At 61.0% G+C, this 19,653-nt stretch overlaps 1 protein-coding gene across 3 annotated transcripts; it reads left to right on the forward strand.

The window, feature by feature from the left end:
* Nucleotides 1-645: 645 nt before the first annotated feature.
* TNKS1BP1 (tankyrase 1 binding protein 1) lies at nt 646-19,021 on the forward strand. Of its 3 annotated transcripts, none has more exons than XM_032785934.2 (11): nt 679-781; nt 1,278-2,055; nt 3,190-3,262; nt 4,915-6,726; nt 7,751-9,720; nt 14,131-14,434; nt 15,068-15,215; nt 15,665-15,801; nt 17,011-17,177; nt 17,407-17,480; nt 18,526-19,021. In XM_032785934.2, exons 1-10 carry the CDS (start codon nt 679-681, stop codon nt 17,465-17,467), a joined length of 5,553 nt encoding a protein of 1,850 aa, XP_032641825.1. In that variant the 3' UTR covers nt 17,468-17,480; nt 18,526-19,021. The 3 variants fall into 3 exon arrangements, with proteins under 3 accessions (XP_074920891.1, XP_032641825.1, XP_032641829.1); XM_032785938.2 differs by having other exon boundaries at nt 14,134-14,434; XM_075064790.1 differs by lacking the exon at nt 17,011-17,177 and having other exon boundaries at nt 646-781; nt 18,526-18,628.
* The last annotated feature ends 632 nt before the right edge of the window (nt 19,022-19,653 follow it).

The raw sequence follows: 19,653 nt of genomic DNA on the forward strand, positions 1-19,653 counted from the left end.
TGTGGGGAGGGTTGGGGGGTGGGGGACGGGGGACTGGCACTGGAGGGTACAGGGGTTTGGCTCCATATGTGGTGGTAGGGGTGGGGAATTGCCCTGTGCATGGGACTGCTGAGGGAGGCAGGGGCCTGGTACTGTGTAGGGAAGAGCAGGGGCTTGGCACTGTGTGGGGGGTAGTGGTGGGGAGTTGGGGCTGTGCATGGGGGGACTGAGGGGAGGCAGGGGTCTGGCACTGTGGGAGGAGTGTGGGGGCTGGCACTCTGTGAGGGGGCAGGGTGGAAGTTGAGGGAGGGAGCTTTGTTTGCCAGCAGTACATGGGATGCAGAGCGGTGGAGGTTGGGGTGTGGCTGGAGCTGTGCAGTGAGTTGTGGGGCCTGCAGTGGGGGGCAGTACAGTGCCCAGCACAGCTAGGGGGCATCCTTGGGAGGCAATAGTGTGATGTGACCAGAGGGAGGGGAGCGGTGATGGGTCCATGTGGGGCTTTCACAGGAGCAGGGAGAGGGCTGGAGATGGAGCTGAGGGGCATGCTAGGAAATCGAGCCATGGATGGGAGCTGGGGTCGGGGTGAAGGGGACGGAATCTGGTTACTCCTTTCCAGGCCAGCCCCGATCTACTATCTCTGCTCTCTCCTAGGGGCTGACGTTTTCATCAAGTTCATCGAGCCTTAACCCAGGTGCCACCATGGCCTCCCAGACGCACCCCCTGCATTCCTCACCTCCCTGCCCTACCTCCAATGGCAGCACAGGGGCCAGAGGTGGGCAGCCGGCGGGCAGCCCCAAGACAGGTACTTGCTGGTGGGGAAGGGAAGAGGGAGAAGGGGGAGGGCTGGGATGGAAAATAACAGAGCTAGGGAGCAGCTCACTCGAGTGATGGGCAGTGGGGAACAAGGAGCATCAATGAGTTCAGAAAATGCCTGTGAGTGGGGAGTGGAAAATGGGACCTTTCCCCGCTAGGGGACACTGGCTTCGATCCTGCTCTGGGGATGGGAGATGGGACATGAGACCAGGCTCCCAGTTGCTTTTCAGGGGTCCATCTCTGAGACAAATTTGAGTTCTCAGCCTGGCGCCACCATCACAACCCCCCAGCACTGAGCATCTGTCAGCGCAGACCCTGGAGAGCCATGTCCACCCCAGAGTGGCCAGGCTGGAGAGTGGGGGTTGCCTGAGCGGTTCCTGTTGGGGCGCTGACCAGTGCAGTGCCTGCTCCAGGGGGTGCACTATTGGTGCTTCTTCGCCATGTGGCTGGGCTTTGAGATGGTCTCTTTCTCTCCCCCACCCCAGGTGACACTCGCCTGAAGCCGCCGGTCGGGCCCAAACCCCGCACGCTGCCCAAGCCGGCTATACCAGCCAAGCCCTGCACCCCGCCGCCATCCCCTGGGTCGCGGCCCTCCCGCCTTGAGTTCCCCTCTGCCCAGAAGATCAACCTGCTGGCGGGTCCCAAGCCATACGGTGGCAGCAGCACTGCCCTTAAACGCCTGTCCTTCGGCCTCAAGAGCCCCTCGGCGGAGACCTCCACTGTGAAGGGGGCACCACCACCCGCAGCCAGAGCCCTGCCCTGTACTACAGAAGAGAAATCGCTGGCTCCTGTGACACCCCCTGCTGGGGGGCCCCTAGAAGTTCCCAAGGGCGCTACCCTGTTTAAAGTGAAGCCAGTGCCGGTGGTGGCCAAGCCGGAGCGCTTCCCCGGAACCACGGTGGAAGAGATCTTGGCCAAGATGGAGCACCCCCGCAAAGAGGGGCCGGGCAGTCCCGACCTGGCCTGGGGCTGGCGCTCAACTTTCAGCCCTGACAGCAGCTCCCACTTTGGGCCCAAAAGCTATGCCGCCTTCTGGAGACACCCTAGTGCTGAGGGAGGGGAAGGTGATGCTGTCACCCCTGGCTTTGAGGCCTCCTGGGAATCTGGGTCCCCGAAAGCTCAAGAGAGCAGAGCGTCCTGTGGGGACAAGCCGGTCGCTGGCAGGATGAAAAGAGAAGGAAGCCCGAGTCCCATTGGAGAACACCCGCCAGAGCCCCCAGACGGAGAAGCAGAGAGAGACCCTGGCACAGCCTCCAGGAACAGGTGAGGGGCTGATGTGCAGGGGTGAGGCGTGCAGGGCATTGTGAGTAATGGTCTTGTCTGTTCTGGGGAGTGGGCAAGGTGTGCTGCACTGCACTGTGGGTAAGAATCTGGCAAAGGCGCTAGGATCTAGTGCCTGGTCTTCCCCCCGGGAGGCAGAGAGTAAGCCAGAAAGGGGATTGTTATGTGGTGCTTCCTGGAGGTGGAGGGAGAATCTTAGAGGCATCCAAACAGCTCCTTGGCACCTGAATAAAATAACCGCTGTAGTTAGATGAGTGCAGCTCTGCATACGGACAGGACCTTAACACGTCGTGCAGCATTGGCCTGTGGAACTCCTTGCCACAGGATGTGGCTGAGGTCACAGACTTGGCACGATTCCCAAAGGGAGTGGATATTCGATAATTATAACATGTCCATAAGGCCTTGGTTTATTTTGAGTTGGTTAAGAAGGTGGTTAACCTAAACCAAAATAAGCCAGTCAGTAAGGGTCCACATAGCAGGACTGTGCACTTGGTTTAATTAAACCAGGGTGAGTTGACAGTAGATGGGGCGGGGGTGGGCCTGGAACATGCTCCCAGTCCCCGAGAGCTGGCAGTTTGAGACCCACAACCTGAGGGTGCATGGCGAGAGCGTCAGGTAGGAAGGATCTCTGGAGAAATGTTTGGAAGAGGAGAGTGGACCATGAGCATGATCCAGGTGCAGGGGGCACCGGGGTGGTGTGGGAGAGGATGGGAGAAGATCAGCTGTGGGCAGGTGGTGAGGTTCTGACAGGGCTTGGATGTAAGGGTGAAGGGTTTGTAGTAGAGAGAAGAAGAGGCCATCAATGGAGGTGGGAGCTGAATGGGAAGCGATTGTGGAGTTAGAGAGGACGGGGTGGATCCTGGTGAAGATAAGTGTTGAGCTCTTCTAGAGAGCTTTAAATCCATAGATCTCAAAGCACTTTCTCAAGGAAGTAGGTATCATTAACCCCATTTTACACATGGGAAAACTGAGGCATTGGGAGGGGCCATCCAAAGCACCCAGCAGCAGAGCCGGAAATAGATCCCAGGAGTCCGGAGTCCAGTCCCCTACCCACAAGGAATATTTTAGATGTTCTGGAGACTAACCCCCCATTTCTCTGTGTTTTCTCTCCCTCAGTGGCTCCTCCCCGGCCAGCACCAACTGTGACGGGGACCAGTCCGGACACAGGAAGCCGCCATCCCCCCCTGGTGTGAGTTCTCGGCTCGCTTCCTCCAGCGTGGCAGCTGCTCTGCTCGGTGCTCTCCTTCTGGGCTCTCCTGTCTCCTCCTGGGCTCCCTCTCTCTGGGGTGCGTCTCCTCTCCCTTCTCTGCCAGCTCTAGGGCACCAACTCCTGCAGCTGTCCCAGGAAGTGAGGCCACGGGAACCCAGAAGTCCTGCTTGCCACCATGGGCCCCCCACCTGTTGAGTCCTTGGCCCATTGAACCTCCCCCATGCATGGGAAGAGAGTGATAAAGAACCCAGGTGTCCTGCATGGCACCATGGCTCCTCCACCCATAGGCTTCTAGGCCAATGCTGTTTTATCTTGCTCAGCCCTGGGGGGCGGGGTGGACACATGAGACCAGGCCAGCCAATTGACTCAGGGTCTTCTGAGGGGGGCGCTCCCCCTCCGTGGCAGCAGCCCTGGCTCACCGGCCCCGGGGACTCAGAACACGGCACTTGTTCTCGGCCCGGATGCCTGTGCCCAGGAGGGAGCAGCCCTGACTCACCGCATTGGGCTCGCTGACCTGGCAGGTATGCGGCAGGCAGGCGGTTCCCGGCTCCACTGGGCCCTTGGCCAAACTTCTAGACAGGGAAGGCAGGGCGGGCACGCCCCCCCTTCCCCCCCCCCCCCCCCCGCCACTCCTCTCAGGATGCCTGGGAGATAGCCAGGAAGAGGTTAACCATTAACTCCCTTTTCCTGGTGGGGGCAGAGTGGGGAATTGTACCCTCGGGCCCCCTTCCCTTCTCTCTGGTGGGGGAGGGAGCATCTGACCCTCCTGCCCTGGGGCTGGGGGCCTTCAAAGCCCTGAATGCCACTCTGCAGCCGGATAGCTTGATACCTCCTGCTTCCTTCCTCCTCCTCCTCTCTGCCTTCATCTCCCGGCCATGGGGCTCTCTGCAGTGGGGAAGGGGAGGGCACCATAGATCATGGGAGGCTGCAGCTGAGGCTGAGCGTGGGGCTGGAGTGGGGCTGAAGGGGTCGCCTGAGCACAAAGGGTGGGACAGGGTAAGGGACAGGACTGGGCAGCAGCCCCCCCCCCCCCCCAAGGGAGATTGGGATCCAGCTGAGTGATGTGGGGAACATTCCTGATGCCTCTAGTGAAATGCTGCCCATGGGGAAGGGACAGGGGGACCCAGGCAGTGGAAATCAGGGGGCATCTGGGGGTCAAGGGTGGTTCCTGGGTGGTGGAGGTCAAGGGCTGTCTGAGGGATGGAGGGAAGCCCCAGGGCAATGTGGGTTTGGAGGGGGGGAGTTCTGGGGATTGGGGGCCATCTGGTAGGGGGAGTCCCAGATCTGGGGGTTGGGGGGGAGGAAGCCCTGGGAGATGGAGGTTGGCGGTTGTCTAGGGGATGGGGGAAGCCTCGTGAGCTGCAGGGGTGGGGAGTTAAGCTCTGGAGACTGGGGGCCATCTGTGGGATGGGAGGCAGCCCTGGGCACTGGGGGAGGGGGAGGTCTTGGTGATGGGGTTCAGGAGCCATTCAGGGGATGGTGGCAGGGATGCTCCAGGTGCTGGGGGTCGGGAAGCATCTGGGGATGGTGGTAGAAGCTCTGGGCACTGGTGGTTGGGAGCCATCCGTGGGGAGCCCCGTTGGTCTGGGGAGTGCATGGATAATGACTCTGATCTCCCGTTCTTCTCACAGTTCTCCTTGGCCTGGACCTGCCCCATCCCTGTGGCTCCTGCTGAGCTCTCCCTCGGGGTGGCCCCTGGCACCTCTGCTGGCCTTGCCCAGGCCCCAGGATCCCCCATCCTTCCTGCCAAGCATCCTGTCTCAGCCCCGGGGTCCCCCGCCGTGCCCGTTGATCTCCCTGCACTTGGCTCCACCCCTACCCACAATGAGCTCCCCTCCAAGGTCGGGTCTGGCTTCCCAGGCACCCCAGAGTCTCTGGCTAAGATCCCCATAGGACTGCTCCCGGCCCCTGGTGCCCCAGATGCTCCAGCTGAGCCCTGCTGCAGAATCTCCCGCTCCCTGGGGTCTCTGGAGGTTCCTGGTGAGGGGTCCCCACCTCCGTCCAGGCTTCCTGAAGGCCTGGCACCAGGCACTCCGGATGCCTCCACAGAGCTCCCTCATAGCCCCCCTGCAGTGCGGGCCCTGTCACCAGGTCCCCCTGATGCCCTTGCCAGGCTCCCCCCCAGCCCTCCTGCAGAGCAGCCCCTGGCACCAGGCCCCACTGATGCCCCTGCCAGGCTCTCCCACAGCCCCCCTGCAGGGCAGGCCATAGCACCAGGCTCCCCTGATACCCCTGCCAGGTTCCCCCACAGCCCAACTGAAGAGTGGGCCCTAGCACCAGGCGCCCATCATGCTCCCACAGAGCTTACCCACAGCCCCCCTGCAGGGAAGGCCCTTGCACCAGCCCCCCCCAATGCCCCTGCTGAGCTGCCCCCCAGAATCACTCACTCCCCAGGGGCCCCCGAAGCGCCTGTTCCATCCCCAGAGACCCCCAATCTGTGTCCTAAGCTCCCCACCAGAGTGTCTCGGTCTCCGGGGTCCCCTGAGGGACCTACTGAGTCCCTGGTGTCGTCATGCAGCCCCCCATCTCCTGAGCGGGGCTCCTCTTCACCCCTCAGCGATGCGGAGCCATGTGCGGGGCCTGCGCCAGCGGACGAGAGCCTCCGGTGCCCACAGCTGGGGCTACGGCGCTCCTCAGATGGGGTGGTGCAGCTGCCAGACAAGGGGCTAGGAATGGGGGTGCTGGGGGGCTCCCTGGCTGCCCTGCCTCGGGGAGGGCCCCCCCACTTCGGGCCACCCCTGGAGGGCGAGTCCAACTGGGCCCTGTCGCAGTCATTCGAGTGGGCGTTCCCATCCCGGACTGCAGAGTGGGAGCCCCCGAGGTCCCCCATCAGAGAGGCGGATGACTCCGGCCTCTCTGAGCAGGGAGACTCGGATGGGGAGGGCCTGGCCCCCACCCCCAAAGGGTCTGAGGAAAGGAGCAGCTCAGAGAGGTTGGACTGGCAGGACCCCGAGGCTGCTGGGAGTTCTGCCCACCTAGATGGTGCCATGGGGGCTCCAAGTGATCAGGGAGCAACAGAGGTGGGAGGTCTGGAGGCCACATGTCTTGGAGGCCCTGTAGCAGAAACGGAGCTGTCCATGGCTGAGCTGAAGGGCCCTGCAGTGGTGGATGAGGCGGGCACTATCTGGGAGGAACAGGGCAGGCCACTGCTGGGTGCCCCCCTGCGGCTGACTGAGCTGAAGCCAGGCCAGGAAAGAGCCGCCCCCATCTTGTTGACTGACACTCCCCGGGCAGCTGGTGCCGACCGATGCCAGGAGGACAACTTGGTGCTGGGCCTGGTGCCGGTGAGGAGCTGCCAGGAGGGCCCGAGGCCAGGCGAGGAGGGTTCTGAGCCGCATCCCAATGCACACTGGCTGGATGAGCTGCTGGCATCGCCCCCACCCAGTGCTGATGAGACCAAGAGAAAGGGCACACCTGAGCCCAGGGACCCTGCAGGGCCAGAGGTAAAGGAGGGGTGACCGCGTGCAGGAGGGAAGGGGGAATCTTTTGGCGCCAGTGGGGGTGGTAGGAGGACATGTCTCTGTCTCTCTCCCCAGGGTGAGCGTGGGAGAGGGGTGCCTCCCGAGGCCCAGCAGGGGGCGCTCTCCCCAGGTGAGTGTGAGGAAGGTGAACACCCCCTTCTCAGCCCATCCCTGGCTGTGGCAGCGGAAGGGGTTAACTCCCTGCTGGGGCAGGGAGTGGGCGTTCTCTGCTGAGCTCCGCAGGGCTGGGCATTGGCTGCTGGCGGAGTGTGCAGAGCAGTCGGACGGGTTGGGCAGAGGCGGAGTGGAGCGTGCTGGGGCGAGCTGGGACAGGGAGAGCCGCTGAAGGCAGCAGTAGAGCTGGTCTTTCCCGGGCTGTCCTTGGAGTGCATGGGTTGGCCTGCTACAGCCGTGGCCAGGGAGGCTGGCAGGATGTCTGTCCTGGAGCGACTCTTGGCCAACTTGGAGCTGCGGGATGAGGCTGGGCGTGCTCGGCACATGAGTGAACGGAGCGCCCCCTGTCTGGCTGTGAGTACAGACGGTGCTTCCAGCGGCATCTGGGTGGGGGGACCCAGGAGACCTCGTTCCTGTGGCCACCCCGCTGGACCGGGCTGGAGGTGGGGGTGGGGGGTTTGGATTGGCTGGGGCTGCCCAGTGAGATCTCACCCCTCTCCCTCCAAGTGCTGTGGCAGAAGGGCGGTCCCTGAGAGCAAAGGGGGTTGGGCCAGGATCAAAGGGCTAGTGAACCGGAGACCTCAGCAAGGGTGGGTGAGTCTCCTGCTTATCTTGCTGGGCAGAGAGAGGTGATGCTCAGGAGTGGAGGCTAACCTGGGACACTAGTGCTGCACCTATGGGGGATGTGCCCCCAAGAGGCAGATCCTCTGGTATCATGCCTGCCTTGCATACAGCCTGGCTGGTTTGGGATGGAGGAGTTGATGCTCTCATATTCTCCCCCCCACCCCCAATTCTTGCCTCTTTTAACCCTATTCTCCTCCTCCTCTCCCAGGATCTCCTCGGCTGGTCGCGAAAGGATCTGTGCAGTGAGTTTGGCATCAGAGGGGCCCACCGGGCCGGTGAGTTTGGCTGGGCCACCGAGCCCGGCACGGGGAAGACCGACTGGCCCGGCAGTTACAGAGCCAGTGAGACGGAGCAGGATCGGGAGTTTGGCACCGGCACACAGGACTGGAGTGGCGCATACAAAGAGACAGAGCTGCTGGGCGATTCCAGTGTGGGCCACGGAAACTGGCCTGACGCCTACGGCATTGGGGACAGCTGCCGGAAGGAAGGAGAGTTCAGCCCCGGCAAGCCAGACTGGAGCAGCCAATACAGCTCTGGTGGTGCTGACAGCCAGGGTGGGGAGTTCAGTACCAGGAAACTGGACTGGACCAGCACCTACGGCATTGGGGACGGCGCCCAGCAGGACAACAGGTTCAGTACCAGCAAGCCAGACTGGACTCCTGAGTACAGTGTTGGTGATACAGCCCGGCAGGATAGAGACTTCGGTACCATGAAGCCAGACTTGGCTTGTGAGCCTGGTGTCGGTGATGCAGCCCGGCAGGATAGAGAGTTCGGTACCGGCAAGCTAGAGTGGACCCATGAGCACGGTGTCGGTGATACCGACCAACAAGATAGAGAGTTCGGTACCGGCAAGTCAGACTGGACCCGCCAGCCCGGTGTCGGTGATACAGCCTGGCAGGATAGAGAGTTCGGCACTAGCGAGCCAGATTGGACCTACGATCATGGTGGTGGTGATACAGACCAGGCAGATAGAGAGTTCGGTACCAGCGAGCCAGACTGGATCAACATGTACGGTGCTGATACTGACCAACAGAATAGAGAGTTGGGTACCAGCAAGCCAGGCTGGACCCTCGAGCATGGTGTCGGAGATACAGACCAACAGGATAGAAAGTTGAGTACCAGCAAGCTAGACTGGACCCGTGAGTACGGTATCAGTGATACTGACCATCAGGGTAAGGAGTTTGGTGCTGGGAAGCCAGCCTGGACCCAGGACTGCAGTGTCAAGACCAATGGGCAGAGTAGAGAGTGGACCTGCGAATATGGTGTTGGCAATACCACCCAGCAGGACAAGCCAGATTGGACCCGCGAGTTCAGGGTTGGTGATGGTGCCCGGCAGGACAGAGCTTTCAGCCCTGACAAGCCAGCTTGGCTTGGTGAATATGGCATTCACCATACAGACCGGGAGAGTGCCTTTGGCTCTGGTGTTGGAGACTTTGACAGCACGGCCCAAGAGCCTGGTGCCAGGAAGCCTGGGTGGAACGGCAACGACTGGCAGGAGAGCAAGTTCCCCTTCGCTAGGAGGGATTGTGCCAGTGATTTCAGGATCAGAGGAGCTGAGCACGAAAGCCAATTTGGTGTCATTGGGACTGAGCGGGCGGGTGGCTTTGGCTTGAGCGCTTTGGATCCATCTGGTGCTGTTGGGACCCTGAGCCCAGCAGAGCTTGGAGAGAGACGGACTGACTGGGCTGGCTATACCAGGACTGTGAACCTGGATGAGCCGAGAGAGGCTGGTGTGGGGCAGTCCGACTGGACCCAAGAGCTAGGCCTCAGTGGCACAGATCCCTCTGTCAGCCTGGGAGCAATCAGTCCTGAGGAGCCCAGCAGGGGATGGATGGACTGGACAAACGAACTGAGCGTGAGCAGTGTGGATTTCTCCAGCAGTCTGGGGGTGAAGGGCTCTGATACACCCAGAGAGCCTGGCGTGGGGCAGCTGGATGGAGCCAGTGACCTTGGCCCAGGAGGCCCAGCCACAGCCACTGGCTTCGAGAGCGTAGGCCAGGCAGAGACCAGAGTGAGACAGACTGACTGGAGCCGTGAGCTTGGCTCTGGGGATGAGGGCTCTGCTGAGACCAGGGAGGCTGGAGCAGGGCAGATGGACTGGGCCAGCGAGGTTGGGATCGTACATGAGAAACAAACCTATGCCACAGCCATGGCTGGCTTGGAGCTGCATGGAGACAGGTGAGGGCTGCGCTGGGTGCATGAGGTTTGGACTGAAATGTAGGGTGCTCCATCCTGGGCTTCACTGCTCATCAGAGCAGCCGGTGACCCACCTAGGCTGGGGTCTGATCTCAAACAGCAGCTGTTTTCCGTGGGGCCAAAGGGAAGGGGGAGATCTCATCCCGATCCCATTGTGGGGCTGTTTAGACAGAGTACTCCTGTGGGGATCAGCACCCCTGTGCTTGCCTAAATGGCTGATGCCTGTTTGCTGCTGAGCTCATTGCTCTCAAACATCCTGCAGCAGCAAGTTCCACTGTTTCACACCTCCTCTCCTTGGGGATGCCTCCTTTGGACTGCCACCCAGCATGGTCATGCGCCGCCTCGTGCTGGCTTGATCAGGGCAGCTGGGTTGCATTCCGCCCACCACCTTTGGACCCCCTCCTTCCTCTCCTGTTACCCTCCTTGCTTCGGCGTCTTAGCTTTGAGTCAAGTCGCTGCCATGGCCACAGGAACATTTCCATTTGCATCTTAGTCCCCTTTCTTGCTGGCTCAGCTGGGCTTGGATTTGAGCTGCCTGTGTCCCTGCCAGGAGCTCTGCTGTTCACCCACAACCCGTTAGTTCAGAGCTGTAGGTGGCTACCCAGGCAGGAGGCGCTGCCCCACCCGCATGTCTCAGGGCAATTTTATTCTTCAGCATAGGCAGGACGTCCGCCCAGAGAGTCATTCCTCCATCTGCGCTGGGCTCCAGCGCCGAGACACTTCCCTCCCATCTCTGTGTGCTGAAAGGAGGGTGCTCACCTCTGTTCAGCCCCCCTGAATCAAAGCCCAGCTCCCTTTCCGGTGAGCTCCACCAGCCTGGTCTAGAAAACCCCTTTCCAGCTGGCCCTGAGAGTAGATCAGGGGTGACCAGACACAGGCCCCCTGGCCCAGGCGGGCAGGCTGTTCCTTACAACACCCCGTTGATTGCATCTGTTGAATTGCATCTTTCGCTGGGTTTCCTGGCCTTGGGTGAGTGACCTTGGCCATCCAGTATCTTCGTCTCATTGGCGAGTGTTGCCACCCATCTATTTTCTCCTCCCCAGTCCCTTGTCCAGTGCGTAGTCTATGGTGCATCAGGCCCATGGGACTTTCTGCCACTAGCTTCTTCGTGCTAGGAGAACGGGCCGTCCATACTTATGGGGCTTCCTGTTTTAGAAACCGAGATGGTGCTTCCCCTCCCACCTTGGCTCCCATGTTCTTAGTAGCCTCCAGTGCGGGGTCTTTTGTCTAAGCCATTATAGCCACTGAGCAAACTCATCAGGCCAACCGGAAGTGCCTTCAAGTGACCTCCTTCCCAGGTGCTCGGTGCTTTCTGAGAACTGGAGCCCCCTTTAAGCTGTCTCAGATTGGTCCCCCCCAAAATGGAGGCCCCCTCCCCCAAATCATTAACCACTGTGGAAATTGGAAGCCACTGTGGTTGGGACAATTCTCTGGCCTGTTTCGTCTCCCAGATCCTAGTCGCCTGAGCCCTCATCAAATGACATATTCAGAGTAGGAGGGAGGGCCACACTTTGAACAGCTGCAACACACGGTCAAGGGAGGTAGTGGATATTTCCATCCCTTGATGTCTTCAGATGAAGCCTGGCCACCCTCCTGGAAGATACGCATGAACCAAACACAAGTTACTGAGCTCAGGATGGGGGGTAACTGGGTGTGTTATGCAGAAGGTCGGGCTAGATGAGCGATTGGTCTCTTCTGGCCGTCATGTATATGGAAGGGAAGGTCCCTTGCCAAAAACCTTTCCCCCCCGCAGCTGTTGTGTGTACTTTGTGCTTTTCCCCACGGGGTGCTGTCTGAGAGCTGATTGCCAGCAGCGGGCTCTCGTCCCAGAGGAGAACATGGGTAGGGAGAAGGAGGAGAGCAAAGCCAACATGTTGGAGCAGAGTGGGGGGGCAGGACCCAGCCCCATGGCCCATCTCTCTGCATGGGAGCTGTGCTGCTTTGGAGACGTCTCATGTGCCGTGGTTCTCCCCTTAAAGCAGTGGTTCTCGAACTTTTGTACTGGTGACCACTTTCACATAGCAAGCCTCAGAGTGTGACCCCCTTATAAATTAAAACTATTTTAAAATATATTTAACACCATTATAAATGCTGGAGGCAAAGTGGGGTTTGGGGTGGAGGCTGACAGCTCGTGACCTCCTATGTAATAACCTCACAACCCCCTGAGGGGTCCCGACTGCCAGTTTGAGAACCCCGGCCTTAAAGCCTCATCATCACCCCCTCCTCTCCCGTGTAATAGCTGTTCACAACTGGCCTCGCTTAGTTCTTCAGATTCCTTCCCAGCTCTCAGGCAATGTGTCTGTATCCTGTTCCTCCGCAGGATCCAACATCTTCGCTTGGCCTGTACTGAGTAACCTGGGGTTGGGATCCAAGTTCCTTGTAAGCTGCAGGGTTGCACAATAGCCTATTTAGTGCCATGCAGACGCTCAGGGAACCGGCCGGGGGAGGGGGGCCCCTCCTCTGGCCCCAACCTAGTCCGGCCCCCAACCTGACCTGGACCCGTCGCGGCCATGGCACCTCTCCCTGAACCCAGCCCAGGCCCAGACCTGCGGGGGCCAGGAGAGGGGTGCCTATCCTGCACCCCAGCCCCGGAGCTACCGTGGCTGGGAGAGGCGCCTCTCTCACCTGGTCCAGGTGCTGCTGCGGGGAGAGAGAGCTGGGGGGAGTCCTGTCCCCCACCATAGCCCCGGAGCACCCTCTTGTACCCCAAATACCGGATCCCCCAACCCCACCCCAGAGCCCGCACCACAACCCGAAGCCCTCCCCTCCCCCCTCCCCCAGCCCTCTGCCCCAGCCCTGAGCCTTCTCCCATACTCTGAACTGCTCAACTCCACCCCATCACATGAATTTTGTTATGTGCACCAATATGAAGGTAATGGGTCACACATCGCCTCCATATTGGTGCATATAACAAAATTCATTCCGCACATGGGTGCGAAAAATTAAAGGGAACACTGTGTGCGCTGGCGACCCCCAGCATCTGAGTACCCCCTTCACAGCCAGGGAGCCGATGGGCTTCTGGCACATGTCTTCCCCCTCTGGAGTCCCTGGAGCAGAAGAATCCAGGCTACAGTTGGTGGTGGACGATGTCATTGGCTCTGGAGTAGCCGTCCATTTGTTGGCGATCATGCCAGCAGTCAGCTGTTGGGTGGGGCTTGGAACCCAATGTCCTGGCTGCTGGCTTTGCACAACTTCTGGGGTTGCAGTCGGGTGCTGCCCAGGATTGAGGCCCTGCCGGACAAACCTGGCACTGCAGAGCTAACAGCCAAGCCACGGCGGCCAGGCACAACCAAGAGCAGTGTGTTTCTGCCCCCCACCTTTGGGGTAGCTGAGGCTGGAGTTGCACCATGTGTCCCTTTTACCCCTTGTCTGTACATCCGTCGCTCTGCCCATCGGTGTGGCGTCCGAGTGCCCTGCTAACATGCTCCATTTGTCCTCCCTGGAGCAGGAAGGCCTGGAGGAAGAGCTTCCAAAACACAGAGAACTACTGTCCTCAAAGCCCCAGTTGAGCTCCCCAGTGTTTGGGGCTAGCTGCCGGGAGTATCCAGTGTTTAAACACTGCCCCAACCCAACCTCTGGAGTGGGCTGATCGACCCTAGACGCTGCATCTTCTGACCAGCCTCTGAGGCCCATTCTCTTCTGCCCAAACCCCAGATCCTGCTGAGTCAGTGGGGCAGCACTGGGCCCCTCCTCTCTGGCTGGCATGTTCCTTCCTGGGCACCAGGGGTCTTCTGGGCGCTGTGACCTGGCTCTGTTGTCCCACCTGTTGCTCTGGGCTGTGTGCTGCTCCAGTGGCTCTCTGAAGGCCTTCGCCAGCTGCTCCTGGGCAGGACACCTTCCCACCCTATCCAGTGAATTGGGTTAAAGGGATCAGCATGTGTCTGGGTTCTATCCCCAGCTCTGCTACTGAACCCCCGGGCAAGTTGCTGTCCACCCTGTGCCTCAGTTTCCCCCTTGGGGATAATGATTTTGATCTACTTGGAGGGAGTGTTCGGGCCCTGGAGTTAGTGCTACATTGGGGCGAGCTGTGCTTATTTCCTTGCCTAGCTCTTGGACAGGGGCCCAGGCCAAGCTGCGAGGAGCCCTGTCTGTTGCATGCCTCGTCAGGCCAGGTGAGGGGGCTGTAGGTCTGGGCTTTGTGCACAGTGAGGGGGGAGCAGAGGGGGCATAGGGAGTGAGGGGAAGCTGAGGGAGTGTGGGAAGCTGAGGGGAGTGAGGGGGCATTGGGGGGAGGGGAAGCAGAAGGGGCTGGGAGGAGAGTGAGGGCAGGGGGAGCAGAGGAGGCTGGGAGGGGAGTAGGTGTATGTGGGGGGAGGGGTCTGGGAGCAGAGGACGGGGTGTGGGGGGATCCATGGACCAGGGAGGGCAGGGTGTCACTGTTCTCTCCCCCAGCAGTGGCTTCGACAGCCCCCCGCTCTCTGGCCCGAGCTCCCTGCTGGAAGAGATGTTGGCCAAGGCAGCAGCCCAGCGCAACAGCATCGGAGAGGAGAGGGGGCCACCTCCTGCACCCGACGCCCATGCCCCCCCATCGCCGCAGGAGGAGTATGGTGGGTCCCGGCCCAAGGGGGATGGTGCGCCCAGCCCATCGGATGCCATGGATGGGGGCTGGCTGCCGACAGAAGCGAGGAGGCTGAGCCAGCCAGGGCGCCACGTGAGCGAGCCCTCCCCACCAGGCGAGGACTTCGCCTTCCTGGAGGTGAGCCTGGGGGATTTCCCAGCAGCCTCTGCTCCTGCCTGGAGCCTGGTGCTGGTTGTGGTTGGGTACATGCTCCTCCCCATCTCCATGCTCACACTGGGAGCCAGTGCAGTAGGGGAGCAGTGACCTCAACCCCCTCCTTTTCCCTGCCCGATGGGGACACCATGTGGTGGCTGGCATGGGGGCAGGGCGGGCTGCCTTCAGAGGGGAGCACTTCCCATGCCCTCCCTGGTGACCCTCCAGCTGGGGGGCTGCATGTCTGGGTTGAGACTCCCCAACCCTCATGCTGCGGGGGATACTGCTTGGAGATGGCGGGGGCTGGGTGGCTAACCCTTTGGCCTTGGTGAGTCACATAGGCTCTTGATTGAGTCCCAGGGCCCCCGAGGGAGCACGCCCATCCCTGCCCACTTCCATATGGGTTGCCTCAGGGCTCGGGTCCCTCTGAGGGGTTGGCTGGGATTGTCCCTGCTGGAGCCCCGAGACAGATGGGGCAGCCTGGCGCCTTGTGGGCTTTCCCCTCATGGCTTGGCACAGGTCCACGGTGCTCCTGGATCGGTATCATGCCCCCATGGGCCCTCCTCTCGCATCTGGGCACTGATGGGTGTCTTCCCCCCGTCCCTGGGGCATGTACAGGACATGGAAGTTCTTGACAGCGCCATCTACCGGAGCAGAGCCAACCTGGGCCGCAAGCGAGGTCATCGGGCGCCGGCCACGCGCCCCACAGGCAGTCTGGGGCTGTCTGAGGTGGAGGCGGTCGACTGGATGTTCCGGGACTCCACAGGTGGGACCTGGTGTGGGGTAGGCTGTGGCTCGCTGGCCGGCCTGGTGCTGACCTGGCGTCCTGTTTGGTGACGTGCTATGATGTCCGCGTGGCGTTTCTCTCTCATGCTCTTGGTGTGCCGTTAGTGTGTGTTCCCATGTCGCAGGGGGTGTTGGCGTGGCCGTGGTGGATGTTGCCATGTAGTGTGATGGTGGCATGTGTTTCTGGCATGGTGCTGTTGTGCCAATGGCACATCGTTGTCAGTGGTGAGTATATGCGAGGGTGTTATGGGGCATGGTGTTGATGCCCCACTCCCAGGTGGAGTGTGTATTGGTGTATGAGCCCACATGGCACAGGCACCAATGCACGTGAGCTGCTGTGTTGGTGGCATTGATGTGTGTCCCCATATGGTGGCAGTGCTGACATGTGGCCCCTGCATGGCCTGACGCTGACCCTGTGTCTCCCCTCAGAGCCCAGAACGGTGCGCTGGGCGTCCTCAGATGAGGAGGTGGCGGAGGAGCCCCAGAGCAGGCGGGCACGGCCCTCGCCGGTGGCCAAGGGGATGAAGGTGCCACTCTTCCCGGGCCTGAACCCCTCAGCTCTCAAGGTAGCGCCTGCCAGGGCTCCTGGGTGGGGGGAGAGGTGGGAATGACATGGGGTGCCCACCAGGGATGCAGCCAGTGCCCATGGGATGTTGAGAGGGCTGAGTAGGGGAGGGAGTGGGAAGGGGGTGTTGGAAATGGTCATGGGGGAGGGGTCTTGGGAGGAGAAGTGGGACTGGGGGGGTGAGGTGGGTGCCAGAAGTCTTGTATGATGAGGTGCAGGATGAGGGGTGTGGTGAAGATGGTGCTGGGGGCATGGGGGTCAGGGCTGGGAGGTGCTGGGGGAGGTCCCAGATCAGGTGGAAGGTCACAGGGATGACACACCCACTTCCCCTGCCCCCCTCAGTTGGAGAATAGGGTTGCCAACCCTCCTCGTTTTCCAGGAGTCTCCCGGAATCCGTCTCTATCTTCAGGACTGGGCTCAGTAGCCTCCGGGAGATTTTAGGGCACTAAAAGTCTGGCGGTGCAGCAGGGCTAAGGCAGGATGCCTGCCTGCCCTGGCTCTGCACTGCTCTCGGAAGCAGCCAGCATGGCTCCTGGGGAGGAGGCAGGGGACCCCACGCGCTGCCCCCGCCCTGACCACCAACCCCACAGCTCTGATTGGCCAGAAACTATGGCCAATGGGAGCTGTGGGGGAGGCACCTGCAGGCAGGGGCAATACAGGGAGACCCCTGGCCCTCCTCCCAGGGGCTGCAGGGATGTACTGGCCACTTCTGTGAGTGCTGCGGGGACAGGGCAGGCAGGGAGCCAGCCACAGCCCACACCTCTCACTGCCTCCCACACTCCAACCCCCTGCCCCAGCCCTGAGCCCCCTCCAGTACCCAAACTCCCTCCCAGAGCTTGTAGCCTGCACCCCCACCTGCACCCCAACCCCCTGCCCCAGGCTCCCTTCTACACTCTGAACCTCTCGGCCCCAGCCCAGTGAAAGTGAGTGAGTGTGGGAGAAAATGAGCAACGGAGGGAGGGGGGATGGAGTGAGTGGGGCAGGGTCTCGGAGAAGGGGTGAGGTGGGGGTGGGGCATCAGAAAAGGGGCAGGGCAGAGAGTGGGGCAAGAGCGTTTGGGTTTGTGAGATTAGATAGTTGGCAACCCTATTGGGGAGGGTCAGAGGGAGACATGCCGTTTGCGGGAGAGTGGGGTGTGTGTGGGACATACAGACAGAACCACGGCATCTGTGTGTCTGTCTGAGACACCCCTACCTTCCTCCCCCCAAAGGCTAAGCTGCGGGGCCGGAACCGCTCTGCAGAAGAGGGGGCCCAGCTGGGGGAGGCCAAGCCAACCACATCCAAGGAGCCCCACGTCCAGCGCTCCAAGTCCTGCAAGATCCCCGGCGTGGGGGGGAAACCCCTGGTGCTGCCCCCCAAGCCAGAGAAATCCTCAGGGTGAGTGTGTGGGGGCATCTCTGATGGGAGGCTGGGTTTGTGGGTTTCAGTGAGTGCCTGTGCATCTAGGGGTGTTAATGCAGGTGTTAGGGGGTGCATAGACCCTGTGGGGTTGGGGGTGTGTAGATGTGATGGTGTCGGGGGGGGTGGGGTGTAGACCCTGGGGGGTGAGGAAGTTCCATCCTTTCCCTGTCAGTTCTGCCATGGCCGCTGCCTCCTCACCCCCCAGGTCAGATGCTGCCTCGCCCCACTGGCTGCAAGTGCTGAAGCTGAAAAAGAAGAAATCCTGATGGCCCTGTTCAGGTGAGGGGCCCGTGTGCCTGCGCCGGAGGCTGCGTCATGCTCCCACCGCGGCAGTTTGCACACGACATGCTGCATGCCCCATGGAGCTGCTTGCAAAGCCATGTCCAGCTGGTGCAATGCACGATCCCTCTTGCAAACGGGTGTGACGCTGCCAAGGGACACTTGGCCTAGACCCACCGGGTCAGGGCTGTAACACGGGTACAAGTGGGCTGTCGGACAGTGGCGATTGGGCAGTCAGAGCCAAGCCCAGTCTGCTGGGCTCACCCTGCTCTGGTACCTCCGATCTCAGACGCACGGCTGCAGGACGCAGTTTGGGGGAAGGACTTGGCCCCTGGCCCCCTGGGTGCTCCTGCTGGAGATTTCCCCTTCCTGTCCCTGGGCAGAGCAGGTGGGGGATGTGCTGACTCTCAGCAGGTCAGGCTGGTGGTATCCTCCCCCATTTGCTTCCTGAATTCCAGCCACTGGCCATGTGTGATTCAGGCCATAGGGCTGCAAAACAGTGTGGCCATCGGCTGTTGGGGTTCTTTGCGCCACCTGGAGGATGCCGTGGTGCTTGGCACCTAGTCCTTCCACTGGGGCGTGGCTCTGAGGCCGTCTGGAGAGAGCAGGAACTAAGCTGGTTGAAAGGTGAAATTCACACTGAACAGTGGGGTAACACTTCCGGACAGGGGCAGATCCAGCCGGGAATCGTCCCCCTGGCAGAAGGGCCGAGAGCCCCATTGCCCCAACAGGGGGACGGATCTGGCCAGGGAATTCCTCCCCTCCCCCAGCCAGCCACGAATGTGTCCAACCAGGAAAACATCCTCCTGGTGAGGAAGGGACTGGAAGCCCTGTCCAGCACTACACAGTAGCCTTTATGCACTCAAGCTTAGATCGCCCTGCTGCAGAAACAGGCGTGGACCATTTGAGCTGGGGAGAATCTCCCTTGACAGTGTGGGCACGTGACACACAGCTGCGGCTGGCCAAGCCCTCTGAAGAGGGGCAGTGGTGCTTCGGGGAACCAGTCTCCCTCTCCAATGCCTGCCATCTCTCCTTTATCTTCCAGGCATTTCTCTCCTGCTGCTGGGGCTGGGACAGCTGACTCTCCAAAGAGGCTCGTCGGGGTGGAAGGGACGGCGCAGTGATTGGAGACCCCCCCCGCCCCCCCCCCCCCCCCCCCCCCCCCCCCCCCCCCCCCCCCCCCCCCACTGTGCACAGGGCAGTTTGGTGGTGGGACTGGGGGCAGGGGAGGCATATCTATGCACTTTGTATCATGCTCGCTCCCCGAGCTGCAGGATCCCTCTGTCCCCGCCCCCACTAGCTGGCTGCTTCCTTCGCTCTCTCCTTTATACCATGTACCTAGTCTAAAGCCTCTATTATTTTGTAATCGGTGACAGGGCCTGGCCCTGACCCTTCCCCCTTCCCCACTGAGCTGGGGGCGGGGGGAGCCCTGGGGCCAGGGCGTTCGCTCGCTCTCTGCTGCTATCCTACACTTTCCCGGCCAAGAGCAATGGATTATTTTTTCTATGCCACTTGATGAGACAATAAACGATTTCAGGTAATGGTGGGGGCGGCTGCGGTCTTGGGCGCGTCCCTGTTATGTGTCTCCCTTTGCCCTCCCAGACCTCACTCGCTAGGCCCTGCTCGGCCAGCAGGGGGCAGAGGATAACACCCAGCAGAGTGCCTGCGGGAGGGCTGGCATGAGGGAAGCCCAGACCTGATTGCTTGTGCCCCCAAGCCTCTCAGAATCCATCTCTGCTGGGGGCTGTTGGGTTGGGGGGTGCAGGCCTTTCTTGTGGGCTCTGGGCCAAGCTGCTGGTGGAGTCCAGCCCTGGATGGGAGCTGGGCTGCAGAATCCAAGCCCCAGCGGGTGGCTGCTGAGCTTGGGGGTCTGGCTCTGTAGTGCTGAGTGGCTGAGTCAGTTTGGCATTGACCCCCTGCCTGCCCCAGGCCTCGTCCCTTGCCTCTGGGCCCAGAACTTTTCCTCTCCTCTTCTGCCTTCTTCCTTGGCCCCCACTCCTCTTCCCCCTTCTTCCTGGGGAAGGGGTCTGAATCCATCACAGGCCAGAGACTCAGCTTCATTGACCCCAGTGGAGCTATTGGCCCCTAGAAATACAGTTTCTCGCTAATGCTAGTTGAGCTGCCTGTGGTCAGGAATATTCACCCTGTTCATAGAATCTCAGGGTTGGAAGGG

The sequence above is a fragment of the Chelonoidis abingdonii genome, chromosome 4 (assembly GCF_003597395.2).
Source record: "Chelonoidis abingdonii isolate Lonesome George chromosome 4, CheloAbing_2.0, whole genome shotgun sequence".
Lineage (NCBI taxonomy): Eukaryota > Metazoa > Chordata > Testudines > Testudinidae > Chelonoidis > Chelonoidis abingdonii.